Raw genomic sequence first — 14681 nt, 5'->3', positions numbered from 1 at the left:
CCAAGAGCGCGCGCTGCACTCTGGGTCGCCTTCTGCATCAGAAGTGCCCTGGCTGCATTTATTTTCTCTTCACACTCTAGAGCTGAAAGAGCCTGAGAACTGTCACCCTGGACAAGACCCTTCCTATTAAGGATTGGGTCTGATGTGAGCCAGAGTGGGGTGTTGGAGGGGCGGTGTTCTGCAACAGTCACCAAGTCCCACTGCTTCTTCATACCCACTTGAAATCGTGTATGTTTTCAGCCTGTGTACGGGGCATTTTTAAACAGCTTTGTTGAGATACAGTTCACATGCCCTGGAAGTCATGTGATTGGAAGCACAACTCGGTGGGTTCTGGTGTATTCACAGTTTTGCGGCCATCACCACAGTCCTTAGAACATTTCATCACCCCAAAAGGAAATGACTCACTAGCTCTCAGCCTCAGTCCCCCCAGCCTCTTCCCACCAGCCATAGTGTCATAGCAGCCTCCAGTCTGCTCGTGTCTCTGGATTTGCCTGTTCTGGGCATCATATAAGTGGATTTGGGCAGTCCGTGGCTCTCTGGGACCAGCTTCTTCTCCTAGCCTAGTGTTTTTAAGGTCCGCATTCCAGTGTGTGTGCATTGCCCTTTGAGCAATTAACTGGCACAGGATTTCTATCCTCCCTTCAAAGCAGGACTTTGCTTTAGTCGGTCCCCCCTTAAGGGGACACAGAGAAGTGTGATGCAGGCAGTACTGGACTGGTGAGGATTTTGAGTCCCCTGCTCTCACCCCAGAAAAGCATTTGCCCTGATGACAATAGTGGTTATCTTTGGGGAGGGAGGAGAGGATTTTTAACTCACCCTCTATATCTTTCTGTAATTTGAGTTTTCTAACTTTAAACATATATAACTTAACAGAAATGTCAACAGAGGAGACATTGAGTGAGGAACCTTCCCTCTTCAAAAACAATTGTCTATTTTTAAAATAGCTACATTTGATACATATATATACTTATACACATTGCCTGGCTACATTATGTATTTTTAATCTTCACTAGGATTGTTTAGTTGACTGTTTCCATAATTTTTTTGGTAATTGCTTTACATGGTTGAGGATATATTATTTGCACACATGCTCATGGTTATGTTCCCTGGTTTCTAATGCTCCTCTGCTTCCTTAATCATGTTTTTCTCTTTAATTTCTATCTGTTTATTAAAATTGCTAACTAGCTTTTTTTTTTTTTTTTAACTTAAAATCTCCTTATAGCCAGGCATGGTGGTGCACTATAATCCCAGCGGCTCGGGAGGCTGAGGCAGGAGGATTACGTTCAAAGCCAGCCTCAGCAGCATAATCCTCCTGCCTCGGCAGTGGCGAGGTGCTAAGCAACTCAGTGAGATTCTGTGTCTAAATAAAATACAAAATAGGGCTGGGGATGTGGCCAGTGGTTGAGAGTGGTCCTGTGTTCAATCCCTAATACAAAAAAAAAAAAAAAAACCACATTGTAACTTTTGCATGTCTTCATTTTCACTCTCAGAGCGTCCTTTGCTTTGAGGTATCTGTGTAGGCCGGGCCGCTCTGGCCCTTCCTTTCTATTTGGTCCAGCCCTTCCTACCCCTCCACCAGTGGTCTCAACCCATTGGCAGTATGACCATTTCTGTGACAGGATGACAGGTTCAGACTGGGACACATTTATGCCTTGGGATACAGAGGCCCTGGCCTCCCACTTGCGTTCCTGCCCCCACGAACCCTGTCTGGAGGCTGCCTCTGTAGCTCCCCTTTCTCCACTTCTGATTCTCTTGGTGTGTAGATGAAGGCCCACCACCCCGCTTTCCAGCTCTCCCGTGATTCATTGCCTCAGCACGCAATCACCTCCGTGGACCAGAGGACTCACGTGAGAAGGCCTCGGCCCTGCAGGACAGACTGGAGAGCCAGCGCCCCAGATGGACTCAGGAATGTGAAGAGAGCAGGCCTGGGTCAACCAGGGTTGGGCCTTATCTGCTCAGCATCGGTTCTGGAATTAAGAACTCAGAAGTGACGTGCTTTCCTGGGGTGGGCATAAATATGTTGGGGTTGAAAAGTTAGGTCAAACTTTTTTTTTTTTCCCTCACAGAGAGCAAATCTGACTTGCCTGACTGGTTTGACATTGCCAATTAAGTTTTATGGCAGACCTTTTTTAAAATTGAAAGAAGCTGAAACTTACATAATAAATTACATTTGTAATTTTAATATTTATTCATTTATGTTCTAAAGATTGAACCCAGGGACACTTTGCCACTGAGCAACATCCCAGCCCTTTTTTTTCTTTCTTTTTTTTGGAGGTAGTGCTGGAGATTGAACCTAGGGCCTTGTGCATGCGAGGCAAGCACTCTACCAACTGAGCTATATCCTCAGCCCTTTATTTTTCATTTTGAGACATGGTCTCACTAAGTCACCGAGGCTGACCTAGAACTTGCCTCAGACTCCCAGAGTTGCTGAGACTACAGGCATGTGTCACCACTCCTGGCTAAATTTAACTTTTAATGCAATGCATTATATTATAATACATACAGTGTATACTCTTTCTAAATATTCCATCCTTTGCAACCATTTAAACTTACCATGAAAATTTGTAGATAGACTTATCGTGAAGAAAACAGAAGGTACAGTTTTTCTAAATATTTTAGAAGGCACATGTTTTAGAAGTCTAATACATATTAGACTTCATGGGCTACCATAACAAAATACTGGGTGATTAAAACAATGAACTTTTTTTTTTTTTTTTTTTTTTTTTTACAGTCTGGAAGAGGGGAAGTCCCTGTATCTCCAAACCTGCCCAAATTATCAAATTAGCCTGTCCGAAGCCGTTTTCCCTGCCCTGCCTTGCCTTCCCCATGGAAAGATGAGGACACCAGTGGCGTTGGTTTCTGTGGGGTCCTGGCTCAGGGACGGCCACTTTCTTGTGTGTTTGCCTGGGGTGCAGGGGGGCGCTCACACGCGCACAGAGAGCAAGCTCTGCGGTGTCTTCACAGTGCCACACTAACCCCGCCGCGCTCTTACAACAGTGTTCATCTGATTCACCTCCTGGGCAGCCACGTCTCCAAGTGCCACACGCTGTGAGTTAGGGCTTCAACTTTCTACTAACCTTTGGGGACACTGTTTGGTGCATAGCAGTACACAAGCAGCGACTGGAGTGACAACCCTTATTCTCCTGTCTTGTTTCATATTTTTTCTCTTTCATCCTGTTTCTCCTTGTAGGTTTTCTTCTTTGCTGCCTCTAGTGTGTGTGTTCAACTTTCTTCAATTGAATTAAAGTTACAGGTCCTGTTTCCCTCTCCTCGTGGCTTCTCCTGCCTCACTGTGGCCTAGCTGGCTTCCTTTTCCTTATTGTTTTAAGGACCTTAGGCATCAGGCTTCCCTGGGTCTTACCTCCTGTTACTCGTAAATGATGCCCCGTATGTACTCAAGTTGCTGCATCTGGAACTTTTGCTCCAAAGTCATAGGTTACACTTTTCTTTAAAAATGGTCATTGGTGATCATTGCCTATTCCAACATAATCAGACCTTAGGCAATAAGAAATTCCACTAGATTTTGACCCTCACTTTTCCTTAAGCCATTTAAATATTCTGCAGTGTGTGGCTCATGGTATTCAGCACTTTCACAATGCTATACAACCGTCACTGCTGTCTAGTTTTAAAACATTTCCATGCTCAGTAAGCATTTTCTTGACATATCTCCCTGCCCTATTTAACCAGGTTTTTTGTATTTTTTAAATTTTTTGACATCTTTGCGTCCTTGTTGGTTGGGAAGCATTCACCCATTCCAGAAATAGCTGATCTTAGCAACAGTAAGCAGCTTTTCTTGGAGAACCTCTTTCATATACAAAACAAACAAACTGTCCCAGGTACAGCCCCAGCCAGTTCCTCAGTCTCTCACTCACCAAGCCTGTACTTCCTCTCTGAATCAACCCAGGGCCAGGTACCAGCCAACTAGCAACAGTCCCCACGCCTTCAAGCCTGCCAGGCTTCAGCTGCCCTGCCCTGCCCTGCCTTTCCCATGGAAACTCAAGAAAGCCTGGGCCTGGGCCTTCCCCTCACTCCCCTGCCTCCTGACTGATGCCGGTGCTTTCCCCCTGTGACCCTGCATGTCACCCAGCACCTGAACTGTGGTAACATTCAGCGTTCCTTTCAGTGAGCCAGTTATCAAGGTGTGAGTCTGTAGTTCCAGCTACTCAGAAGGCTGAGGCAGGAGGATCACTTGAGCCCAAGAGTTTGAGGTCAGCCTGCCCAGGCTGCCCAGTAAGGAGAAAAAAAATCTTTCAATGTCATGGACCTCTCCATTTCATTACACAGTCATCTTTATAAATTAAGACCTGAGTACAGATCACCCTCACCACCAGCCTGTGACAACCACTAATCTGTTTCCTGTCTATAAATGTGCCTATTCTAGATATTTCATACAAATGGGATCACAGAGTAGATGGCCTTTTACGCCTGAGTTCTGTCACTCAGTATTGTGTTTCCAATGGTTCCCCTGTGTTGTATCACATGCCAGTACCTCTTCCTTTCTCATGGTTGACTAATACCCAAGTATATGCTTTTTGTGGGAGTGGGGGGGGGGGTTCTGGGGATTGAACTCAGGGGCACTCAACCACTGAGCCACATCCCCAAGGCTATTTTGTATGTTTTTATTTAGAGACAGGGTCTCACTGAGTTGCTTAGCATCTTGCTTTTGCTGAGGCTGGCTTTGAACTTGTGATACGCCTACCTCAGCCTCCTGAGCAGCTGGGATTACAAGCGTGTGCCACCACGCTTGACTCCTACCACTTTTTATACCTTCTCATTTATACCTAAGTAAAATTTCCTTCTTGGGGACTGTGGTGGCACATGCCTATAATCCCAGCAGCTCAGGAGGCTGAGACAGGAGGATCACAAGGTCAAATCTAGCCTCAGCAACTTAGTGAGGCCCTGAGCAACTTAACAAGAACCTGATTAAAAATAAAAGATAAAAAGAGCTGGGGATTTGGCTCCATCGTTAAGCACCCTGGGTTCAATCCCTGGGGGGGGGGGGGGGGGGGAGTTTCTTCTTGCCAGTATATGTAGTGGACATTCATCCAGAGAAGGTCTATGGCTGGAAAACTTTCTGAGATCTCATGTGTCTGAAAATGTATTTATCTCCCCTACACATTTAAATGGTAATTTAGCAAGGTATGAAATGAAATGTAAGGTTCCTAGTACTTTGTCTCCAACAGCCTGAAGATCTATTCCTTTGTTTACAGAAGATATAGATGTCTGATGTGATTTTTGTTATTTTGTAGATGATTTGCCTTCGTTTGAAAATCTTTTGAAAGTTTCTCTGTCTTCATTGTTTTTAAATATTATTATAATCTGGCTTGTTTGTGCATGCTCACACTTAGGTTTTTCTCTCTCTTTTTTTAAAATATTTTCTTAGTTTTCAATGGACTTTATTTATTTATATGTGGTGCTGAGGTTCAAACCCAGTGCCTCACACATGCTAGGCAAGTGCTCTACCACTGAGCCACAACCCCAGCCCCCAGGTTTTTCTCTTATCAATCTTCTTTAGCACCTTTAGTTTGAATTCTTGACATCATTCTGGAATTCTACAAAATTCTCTCATTATTTCCCCAAATATTTGATCTCTGTTTTTCCTTCTTTCTGAGATGCCTTTTACACAAAAATTGATACATCTGCTTCTTTTCTCCCTTTGTCTTTTTCCCTTCCTGATGGTGTCTGGGTCAGTTCTTTGACCTGATTTTGTCCTTTTAATCTCTGCCTATTCTTCTGCTGAGCCTATCTGTTGAGTTCTTGATTTCAACAATTATATTTTTATACTTTAAAAAATTCACTTGGTTCTTTCCTCGTTGCTTATTTCCACTTAATCTTTAAGTATCTTCCCTTATCTCTTGAAAAGGCATTTATTGTGGGTTTTGAAACTCTGTTTCCCATGGTAGAGGTTGCTTCATTTGTTGTGTGTCTGTTAAGTCCTTCTTTAGGGTGCTGGCATTCCTCAGAGATGTTGCAATTTCCCCTGGGAGTTCAACTCTGCTTCCTTAGAACATCCAGTTGCCTTGGCTAATGTTGCCTACTGATGCTGTAGATAAGTTTGGAACTTGGTTGGGAGGGAAGTACCTGAGGCAGGGTGTCTGTGTTTATTGCAGGCTGGGTTCAAGTACTCTTTCCAAACACTGAGACGTGAGTGGGTAGGAGGGAAATAGGCCATGTCTACTGCCTCTCTGTACTGGTAATAATTTATGTTCTTTTTTTTTAGTTGTAGATGGACACGATGCCTTTATTTTGTTTACTTATTTTTATGTGGTGCCAAGTATGGGACCCAGTGCCTCACACATGCTAGGCAAGTGCTCCACCACTGAGCCCCAGCCCCAGCCCCTGTGTTCTTCTTGAGGTCCTTTCAGAAGAATAGTTTACCAAAGATTCTGAACACACTTTATATACCAAGAATTGTGTTGGGAGTGATTGGTTACAAAAGATGAATAAAAAAATGGTAGCCCCTACCAAAGGACAGTGCTCTTTGACAACTAAATTGATAATATTACAAATTACCAGAGTAGCACATAACAGGAACCATTTCCTGTGTCTTGTTCAGTTTCCACTGCACTGAGTGGGTGATGTATGAGTCGGGTCCTGAAGGCAACTGAGTTGGAGTGCAGGTAGGTGACAGGTGATTTCCAGTGAGGACAGCAGTGGCATCGAGGCACAGAAGGCTGGACCGCCAGAGCGTGTGAGAAACCAGAGTCCAGTGACCCGGCTTAACTTTTCCTTGCCCTTCCTTCTCCTCCCTTTCCGTGATGACAAAAGGTACATATGAAGAAAGATCACAGCTTAATATCCTCAGGGACATTGAGTCCATGGTGATACAGTGAAGAGCAGGTTGTGTTTCCCCTAAGATTGCTCAAGGGACAGCAGAGGATCTTCATTTTGGTCACTACCCTTTCTTCCCAGGCCCCACAACTCAGGGTTGAGTCCCAGATTACAAATAGATGATTGGAATTTGGTTCCTTTGCCTGAGTTTGTGGCTTTTCATGTCTGGCTTCTGATGTGAGTGACAAAATTGACGTCACAGCAAGTGGAATAGGCAGGCCCTAGCCACAAGGCAGGGACTGGGCTGTGCGTGGGAGCAGAGGAGTAGGTGGCCTCCCAGGGCTGGCTGCACTGCTCTAGTGCTGACCTTGTAGGTATGGCCAGTCAGGCAAGGTCTCAGAGGACATGAGGACCTCCAGCAGATGCAATTTGCATTTTGAGTTTTGAAGCTATATTTGAGGATTTAAGACTCAAATAATGAGCAATCACAGTAATACCATTTCCTAATGCATCAGCCATGGTGGCTAGTTCTGGATGCCCATCTCTCTGCTCTCAGGACTCAGGGACCTTCTTTTCAACACCGATTCCTGTGGAATGGTGGGTTGTGCCGGGGTAGTTAATTTGTGAAAGCAACCTCTGTGCTTGCTGTGGTTTGAATAGAGTGTCTCCCGAAGGCCCCATTTAACAGCTTGGTCCCCAGAGTGGTCCAATGGGACATGATGGAACCTTTGAGTGGGGCCTAGTGGGGGGCCCTTAGGTCACTGGAGACCTGTGGGACCCCAGTCTGTCAGGGGTTTGCTCCTGCACACTTCTGCCATGAGGTGCTGCCCTCACCAGAGCCTGGAAGCGAGGCTGCCAATCCTAGACTAGCGCCTGCGGAACCCCGAGCTGACTCCGTGGGCTGCCTTTCTTCATAAGCACTTTGTTAATGGTCACCCCCACCCCAAGAGAAGAAAGGTCAGTCTGTTCTCAGAAAAGGGAATCAGGATCCATGACAGCAGGGGGCCTTTCAGGGTCAACGTAGCTCCCAGCATGGCTTCTTTGTCCACCCTGCTTCCTGTGGGGTCAGAGCACAGTGGAAAGTCCCTCTTCAATCTGAGTCGGTGCTCATGCCGAGCTGTGGTGCAGGTCCAGAGCTGCAAGCCTGAGTAGCTCATGCCCCATGTGGCCTTGGTGACCTCCCCACTCACGCCCTGTGTGGTCTTTATGTCCCCCCTTTGTGCATGGCTCCTCCCTGCATGCACGTTGGCTCCTGGAGTCACCATTTGCCCTGCGTGTGGTGCACTCAGCAGGCACCAGGTGCTGAGCTCATTCCTAGGTGACAGAAGTTTTAAAAGACCCCAGAAGCTTCACTCTTACTGTCTACTCAGTGAAACCAATAACAAGCAGTAGTGACATGTGAGGGACAGAAGAGGCGGGGGTTGAAACGGAAAGACACTTTCTCACGGTGAAGATGTTCACACTGGGCTGGTGTCTTCAGGAAACAAGAAAGAACACCCTCTGGTACTTCAGTAACAGTAATTGACCTTGCTTCTGACCATGACAGAGTAATGGCAGTGACTTGCGGTCTTCATAAAAACTGTGCAAATGAACAAAATACAGAAGGATACTGAAACTCACAAAATATGAAATCCTTGCATTTTTAGGCACTGAACAGGCAGCACAAGACTCAGCCACTGGAGAGGGGAAACACCATGGTGAGCCCCATGATGGCCCAGGCCTCTGCCTGCGTCCACCTCCCAGTCTCAGCAGAGGGGTGGAGTCTTAGCTGAAGGTGAGCTTAGAGAGCTCAGGAGCAGTGCTAGAATTGCAGGCTACTGAAATAGTTGGATGGTGCAAGTGTTAAGGTTTGGATGTGAAGTGTCGCCCAAATGCTCCTGTGATGCAGGAACATTCAGAGGCTAAATGATTGGGTTGCAAGGGCTGTATGTAATCTAATCTGTCCATCCCAGTTTGGAAAGACTGGCAGTGGTAACTGAGGCAGCTGGGCAGTGGCTGGAGGAGGAGCGTCACTGGGCATGTGCCCAGGAAGGGAGCATCTCCCTTGCTGCCCTTCCCGTGGCTCTCTCCACTTCCTGGCCACCATGAACAGTGAAGCAGGCTCCTCCACCTTGCTCTTGTGTCCTGCTGCTCTGCCTTACTGTGGGCCCAGAGCAACGGTCGGCCTGCCTTGGGCTGACACTGAGCCAAAGGAAACTTTCCCTCCTCTAAATTGTTCTTGTCAGGTATTTTGGCCACAATGACAAAAAACTGACTCCCACCGAAGGAACTAGGGAAGAGGGAGCCCTGTGGCAGGGGCAAGGACAGCCAGTTTTGTGTGAGGATTCACCTTGGGTTGTTGGCTAAGGCAGGCTGTGTGTGTGCAGGGGAGACTCTCACGAGGCCTGGCAGAGCTGTCTGGTGACTGACAGCAGAGGTCAAGGGTGCTGGGGGACACCGGAGGTCCAGCTCCACCTGAGAGAAGAGTCCTCACTGAGTACCTCAGGACAGTGGTGGAGACCCCAGAACAGCCACTTCTGATGAAGAGGATGGTGCCCCTGGGTGAGGGCACCCTGCTCTAGGGCTAAGTTCAAAATGGAAACAGAACTTTAAAAAGATTTGAACCAAGCTTAATAGCACCAGTCATCTGCCTTCCTGCCAGGACAAACCTTTAAAGGAAGACAGCAGGATCCAGGTTCTCTGCAGTGTGTCATAACAGTGTCCAGCATGCGGTCATGAGTTGGTGCACTGGACAAAGTCAGAAAACATGGCCTGTGCTTAGGGGAAAACCCGGATGTCCTGACCTTGGTATGAGCAGATAAGTGCTTCAGGTTGCTAAAATAAATACGGTTGAATGAGCAAACAGATAGGAAATCTCAACAGAGCGATGGAAATAATTAAAAATTTACTAAGTGAATATTCTAGCATTAGAAATGAAATGAAAGGGGCTTAGGGTTGTGGCTCAACGGTAGAGCACTCACCTAGCACATGCAAGGCGCTGAGTTTGATCCCCAGTACCACGTAACAATAAATAAATAAAATAAAGGTATCGTGCCCAACTACAACTAAAAAATATATATATATAAAATAAATGAATAAATTTTTAAAAAAACAAATGAAAATTTTGTTGGATCAGATTAAAAGTGGAACAGAAACTATAGTAAGAGGGTAATAGATTTGGAAACAGATCAATAGAAATCCTCTAATCTGAGAAACAAGAAATATTTTCAGAAAGAAAATTGAGAGAACCTCAATGCCTTGTGAGACAGTTTCAGAAGGGCTACGTATTTGTAAGGAGTACCAGAGGGAGAGGAGGGAAAGAATGAGGCAGAAGAGAAATAGCTGAAGACATAATGACAAAATATTTTCCAGATTTGGTGGAAATCATTTTTTTTTTGGTAGCAGGGATTGAACCCAAGGACGCTTAAGCACTGAGTCACGTCCCCAGGTTTTTTCTTTTCTTTTTTTTTTTCTAAAGAGAGAGAGAGGGAGAGAGAGAGAATTTTTTATTTATTGTTTTAGTTTTCAGAGGACACAACATCTTTGTTTGTATGTGGTGCTGAGGATTGAACCCAGGCCGCACGCATGCCAGGCGAGCGCGCTACTGCTTGAGCCACATCCTCAGCCCCCCAGGTTTTTTCTTTTGTTTATTTTTGAGACAGAGTGTCACTAAGTTGCTTAGGGCCTTGCTAAGTTGCTGAGGTTGGCTTTGAACTTGCAATCCTCCTGTCTGCCTCCTGAGCTGCTGAGATTACAGGCATGCACCACTATGCCCGGCCAGATGTGGTGAAAATCTTAATTTATATATCCAAGAGTCTCTGTGAATCTCAAGGAGGATCACACCTAAGGGCATTATAGTCACACTGCTTAAAACCAGAGGAAAAAGAAAATATTAAAATAACCAGAGGAAAAAGGTGCCTAACCTGCATTGTCTAGGGTAGTGGCTGGCTTCTTGGAAACCAGGGAGGCCAGCAGGGGTGGGGTGGCATCTCTAAAGTACAAGAAATTGTAGAATGAACGCTTGGTGCGGAAGCGTCTTCAAGCCTGAAAACAAAACAAAGACATTTTTTCAGATAAAAGAAAACTATGAAAGAGTTTATCACCAGCATAACCGCTGTACAAGAAATGCTAAAGGAAGTTCCTCAGGCTAAAGGAAAATGATACCGGAAGAAGAAATGAAGAGTAACAGAAAAGAGAAATATGTAGTCAATGTAAAGGACTTTTTCTTAATTTATTTTAAAATAATAAATATCTGTATATACACATATATATGTAGAGATGGGGAGAGACAGTTATAAAACTATCTAAAATGTGTACTTTGACCATCTGGTAGCAATGATGGCTGCACAGGAGTGGGGGTGAGATGACGCAGTGGCAAGGTTCTTGCACTTTACATGAAGCAGCACAATATTAACTCCAGGTACACTGCATAAAATCAAGGCTGTATATTATAACACCCCCAGAACAATCTCCAAAAAGAAAGAGGTATAATTGAAAAGTCAATGGAGAAGTTCAAATGGAATTCTAAAAAGTGTCTCGCTTACCCAAAAGAATGCAGGAAAAAAGGAACCCCAAAACAGATGAGATCTTTGAGAAAGAGCAAAATGGAGGACCCATATCAGTAAATTAAATACAAATGAGCCTAATGCTCCAGTGAAGAGATTGTCAGATAGTCAGACGGGACAATGCTGTCTACCAGATACTCTCTTTAAATACAAGGATACAGATAGGTTCAAAGTAAAAGGATGTATAGTAGGCAGAATAATGCCAATCCCCCCTCTAGTTCCCAGAACATGTGAATTTGTTACCTTACACGGTCAAAGGGACCTTGAGATGGAACAGTTGTCCTGGATTATCCTATGGGTCCGTTCTAATCTCATGAATCCTTATAAAGCAGATAACCTGACCTGGCTTTGGTCAGAAAGAGATGTCCGTGTGGAAGAAGTCGTGGACCCGGGAACAGGGCCGGTGGTGTGTGGAAGCTGGGAATGACCAGGAAGAGATTCTTCTCTAGAGCCTCTGGAAGGTACTACAGCAATTCCAACATCTTAATTTTAGCCCAGTGAGAACTATGTTGAACTTCTGATCTACTGTTTTCTTACAAAGCTGTAAGATAATAAATATGTGTTGTTATAAGTGCTAACTTTGTGGTGATTTGTTACAGTAGCAGCAAAAATAAATAAATAAATAAATAAGTCCAGGGTGGGAAGTATGCTTAAGAAGGGCTTCAAAATGTATGAAATAAAAATTAACAGAATTAAAGAGGGAAATAGACCCAGAATCTCAGCTGGAGATGTTAAGACCTTCTCTTAGCAGCTGATAGAACAATGAACTAAGGCAAACAGCAAAACAGTGAGAATACATGCTGTTCACCACTTTGACCTGATTGACATTTATAGAACACATATCCAACTTCAGAGTGCACATTTTTTTCTTATGATCATGATAATTCACCGAAATAGACTGTATGCTGGACCATAAGATAAGACTCCACAATGCAGAAGGATTTCAACCATACCAGGAAATACAAATGAAATCATCCTGATCCTGTCCTCGGACCACAGCAGAATTAAGCTAGAAATAAACAGCAACAGAGTAGGAAATACCAGCTATTTCAAAATCAAACAAACCATGGATAATCCATGGATAGAAGAAGAAATCACAAGGGAAAATCGCAAATACTTTGAGCAGTAAAAATGAAAACCACAATATGTCAGAATTCTGGGTTGCAGCTAACACAGAACCTAACAGGAAATGCATGACTTTAAAACCTGTAAAGCACGTTTCAGCATGGGGAATACATTCATCTCTCCAGTTAGAATAGAACAGACCTTTCTCTTGCACTGAACATTGCATGGCCATTTCCTATGGTCTCCCCTTTTTGAATGCCAAGGCCCTCCCACGACAAGTGCTGCCGCCCCTCCCAGTTAGGTTTCTAGCTTCTCGCTCCGTGCATGACACTTGGTAGGTGTTCAGTAAACTGTGAAAGCCAGCTTAAGAATGGGTCTCCTTTCCATGAGAACATGGGGGGATAGGCAAAGTCAGGATTACTAACCCTGTTAAACAGCTGGGGACACAGGCCACAGGGTTGCTTATTGACGAGGTGGCAATGCTAAATCCCCAGGGTTCTGCCAGTTTCCTTTCAAACTGTAAGTTGCTGGCTGAACCGCAAAGTGTGTCCTCAGCAGAAAACAGATTTTACTCCAGAGTCAAACATTAAGGCTTTGCCACCTATTAAAACATCACCCTGTAGTCTGTTCTCTGGAAGATCAGCTAAAACTCTCCTGAGTCCTTGCCTCCTCCTCATAGAGGCCAACAGAAAGTCATCTGCGCTGACCCTGCACTGTATATGCAGACAAAACCCAGGCTCAGACCCCAAATGGCTTTGACTTAGTGGAGACCAGAGCTGCTGGTCGCTGGTAGCGCTGCACCACAGCTCGGTCTCTCCTGGCTCTGCCTTGGCCACCCCAGCCCTTACAGGAAGTTCCCAGAAGCCTGAGGTTTCGGTCTCGGGCTTCACTGTCGCACCACCAGCCGCCCACATGGTGGGCCCTGCCCTGCCAGCTTCTTGTTTCTCTATTTTCTCCCTAGGTTTCAGTTTTTAACTTGGGTTTGTTTCCCCTTTGTCTCTGGTTCAACTTCCTTTTCCTGTTTGGTTTTAAGTAGAGTCTAAAAATCAAGTCACTGCCTTCAGAGGGTCTGTAGTCCTCTGACCCACGCAGCCTGGTGGAGCACAGGACGCCCCTGTGCTGCAGCCTTTCAGCCATGGCCACGGTGTGAGTACTGGGACCCACAGGGGACAGAGGGATGTCAAGAGGAAACCCAGAATCCTAATGATGAAGGGCCGTAGGAATCTCCCAGGTCTCTGTTATTTCAGTCAGTGACTGGGGAATCCGGGGCCAGAGGGCAAGGGACTTACCCAAGGTCACACAGCAAGCCAGTGACCTCACTGTCCATCTGCTGGTCTTTCCATTCCCAGACCTGTGTCTCTTCGTGCCTGTGACCTTGAAAGGCTTCTAAGCCACAGCCTTATTAGAAGTTGGCCATCTGCCTCACTAGGGAGAGGGGCTGCTCTTGGCTCAGTAGTGTGGTTGGAGCATCCTGGTCCTTCTTTCCTGGATGGCCTGGGGCAGGTTGTTTGGTAGGAGGGGAGAACCCAGGTTTCTTTTTCAATAGAAACTTGATGAACTGTAATAGCAGGGACACTGACTTGCCAGAGAATCAAGGCCTTAGACCACTGGTCCCATAGACTGGCTGTGGAAGGTGCAGGAGCATCTGTGGGTCTGCATTGTGAATGCTCTTCCCAAAGCCAACACTGTGGTTTGGACTGAGTGTCCTCTACCCTGTGACCTCATAGAAGATGATAGGTGACAGAGCAGTTTCATTCTCTGGGATTTGGGACTTTTTTGATTGATTCTTCATTAGAGCTTTGTGTCTTAGCATAAAATAATGATCCCTCACTGTAAAAACTCAGAGTTACCCTGGCCTCCAGGGGCCACAGAGAGCTTCCTATCATAGTTTCCAAAGTGCTAGTCGGCAGTTGTCCTCTGTGAGTCCTTTGCCCCCTTGGGTGGACAAGGAAGGTGTCACAGCTCCTGCCTGTGGCAGGGAGGCTTAGCCTCTACCAAGCGGTGGGGCTTGCCCAAGGTGCACAGCTGCTTGCCTACAACTGGAGCAAAGAAAGGTGGGTCCTGTCTAGTGTTCCTGCCGGGCAGCGAGGAGACCATGGCTCTCACCTTCTGGCCATCTCTGCCATGGCTGGACCCATTATCTCCAGGCCCAGTCCAATCACATGGGAAACAAAGGTTTCGTTGTTTTGGGTTTTGGTGGCTTTATTTCTGCTCCTTTGCAGCCAGTTCTCTATCACTTTAGTAAACCTCCTTTAGCTTTGAAGGACTTGTGGGTGGCACTGTGGAATGCTTTCCATTCAA

The 14681-nt window shown here is 45.6% G+C and overlaps 1 protein-coding gene across 6 annotated transcripts in view; it reads left to right on the top strand.

Annotated features, from left to right (window-relative positions):
* Evl (Enah/Vasp-like) overlaps positions 1-14681 on the top strand; it is a 143694-nt gene that overhangs the window by 67869 nt on the left and 61144 nt on the right. Inside the window, exon 1 of one of the 6 annotated variants that reach the window (XM_071607545.1) lies at positions 11681-11776. The exons of 3 other annotated variants lie outside the window; for them this stretch is intronic. In XM_071607545.1, the coding sequence (XP_071463646.1) occupies positions 11739-11776 (38 nt within the window). In that variant the 5' untranslated portion in view covers positions 11681-11738. Of the gene's footprint in view, positions 1-11680; positions 11777-13418; positions 13527-14681 lie in introns of those variants that run through there. 2 more of the 6 variants (XM_071607544.1, XM_027946712.2) reach the window with 2 other exon arrangements.

This window comes from Marmota flaviventris, chromosome 2 (genome assembly GCF_047511675.1).
Source record: "Marmota flaviventris isolate mMarFla1 chromosome 2, mMarFla1.hap1, whole genome shotgun sequence".
Classification (NCBI taxonomy): domain Eukaryota; kingdom Metazoa; phylum Chordata; class Mammalia; order Rodentia; family Sciuridae; genus Marmota; species Marmota flaviventris.
This window is presented reverse-complemented; position numbering and strand designations above follow the sequence as displayed.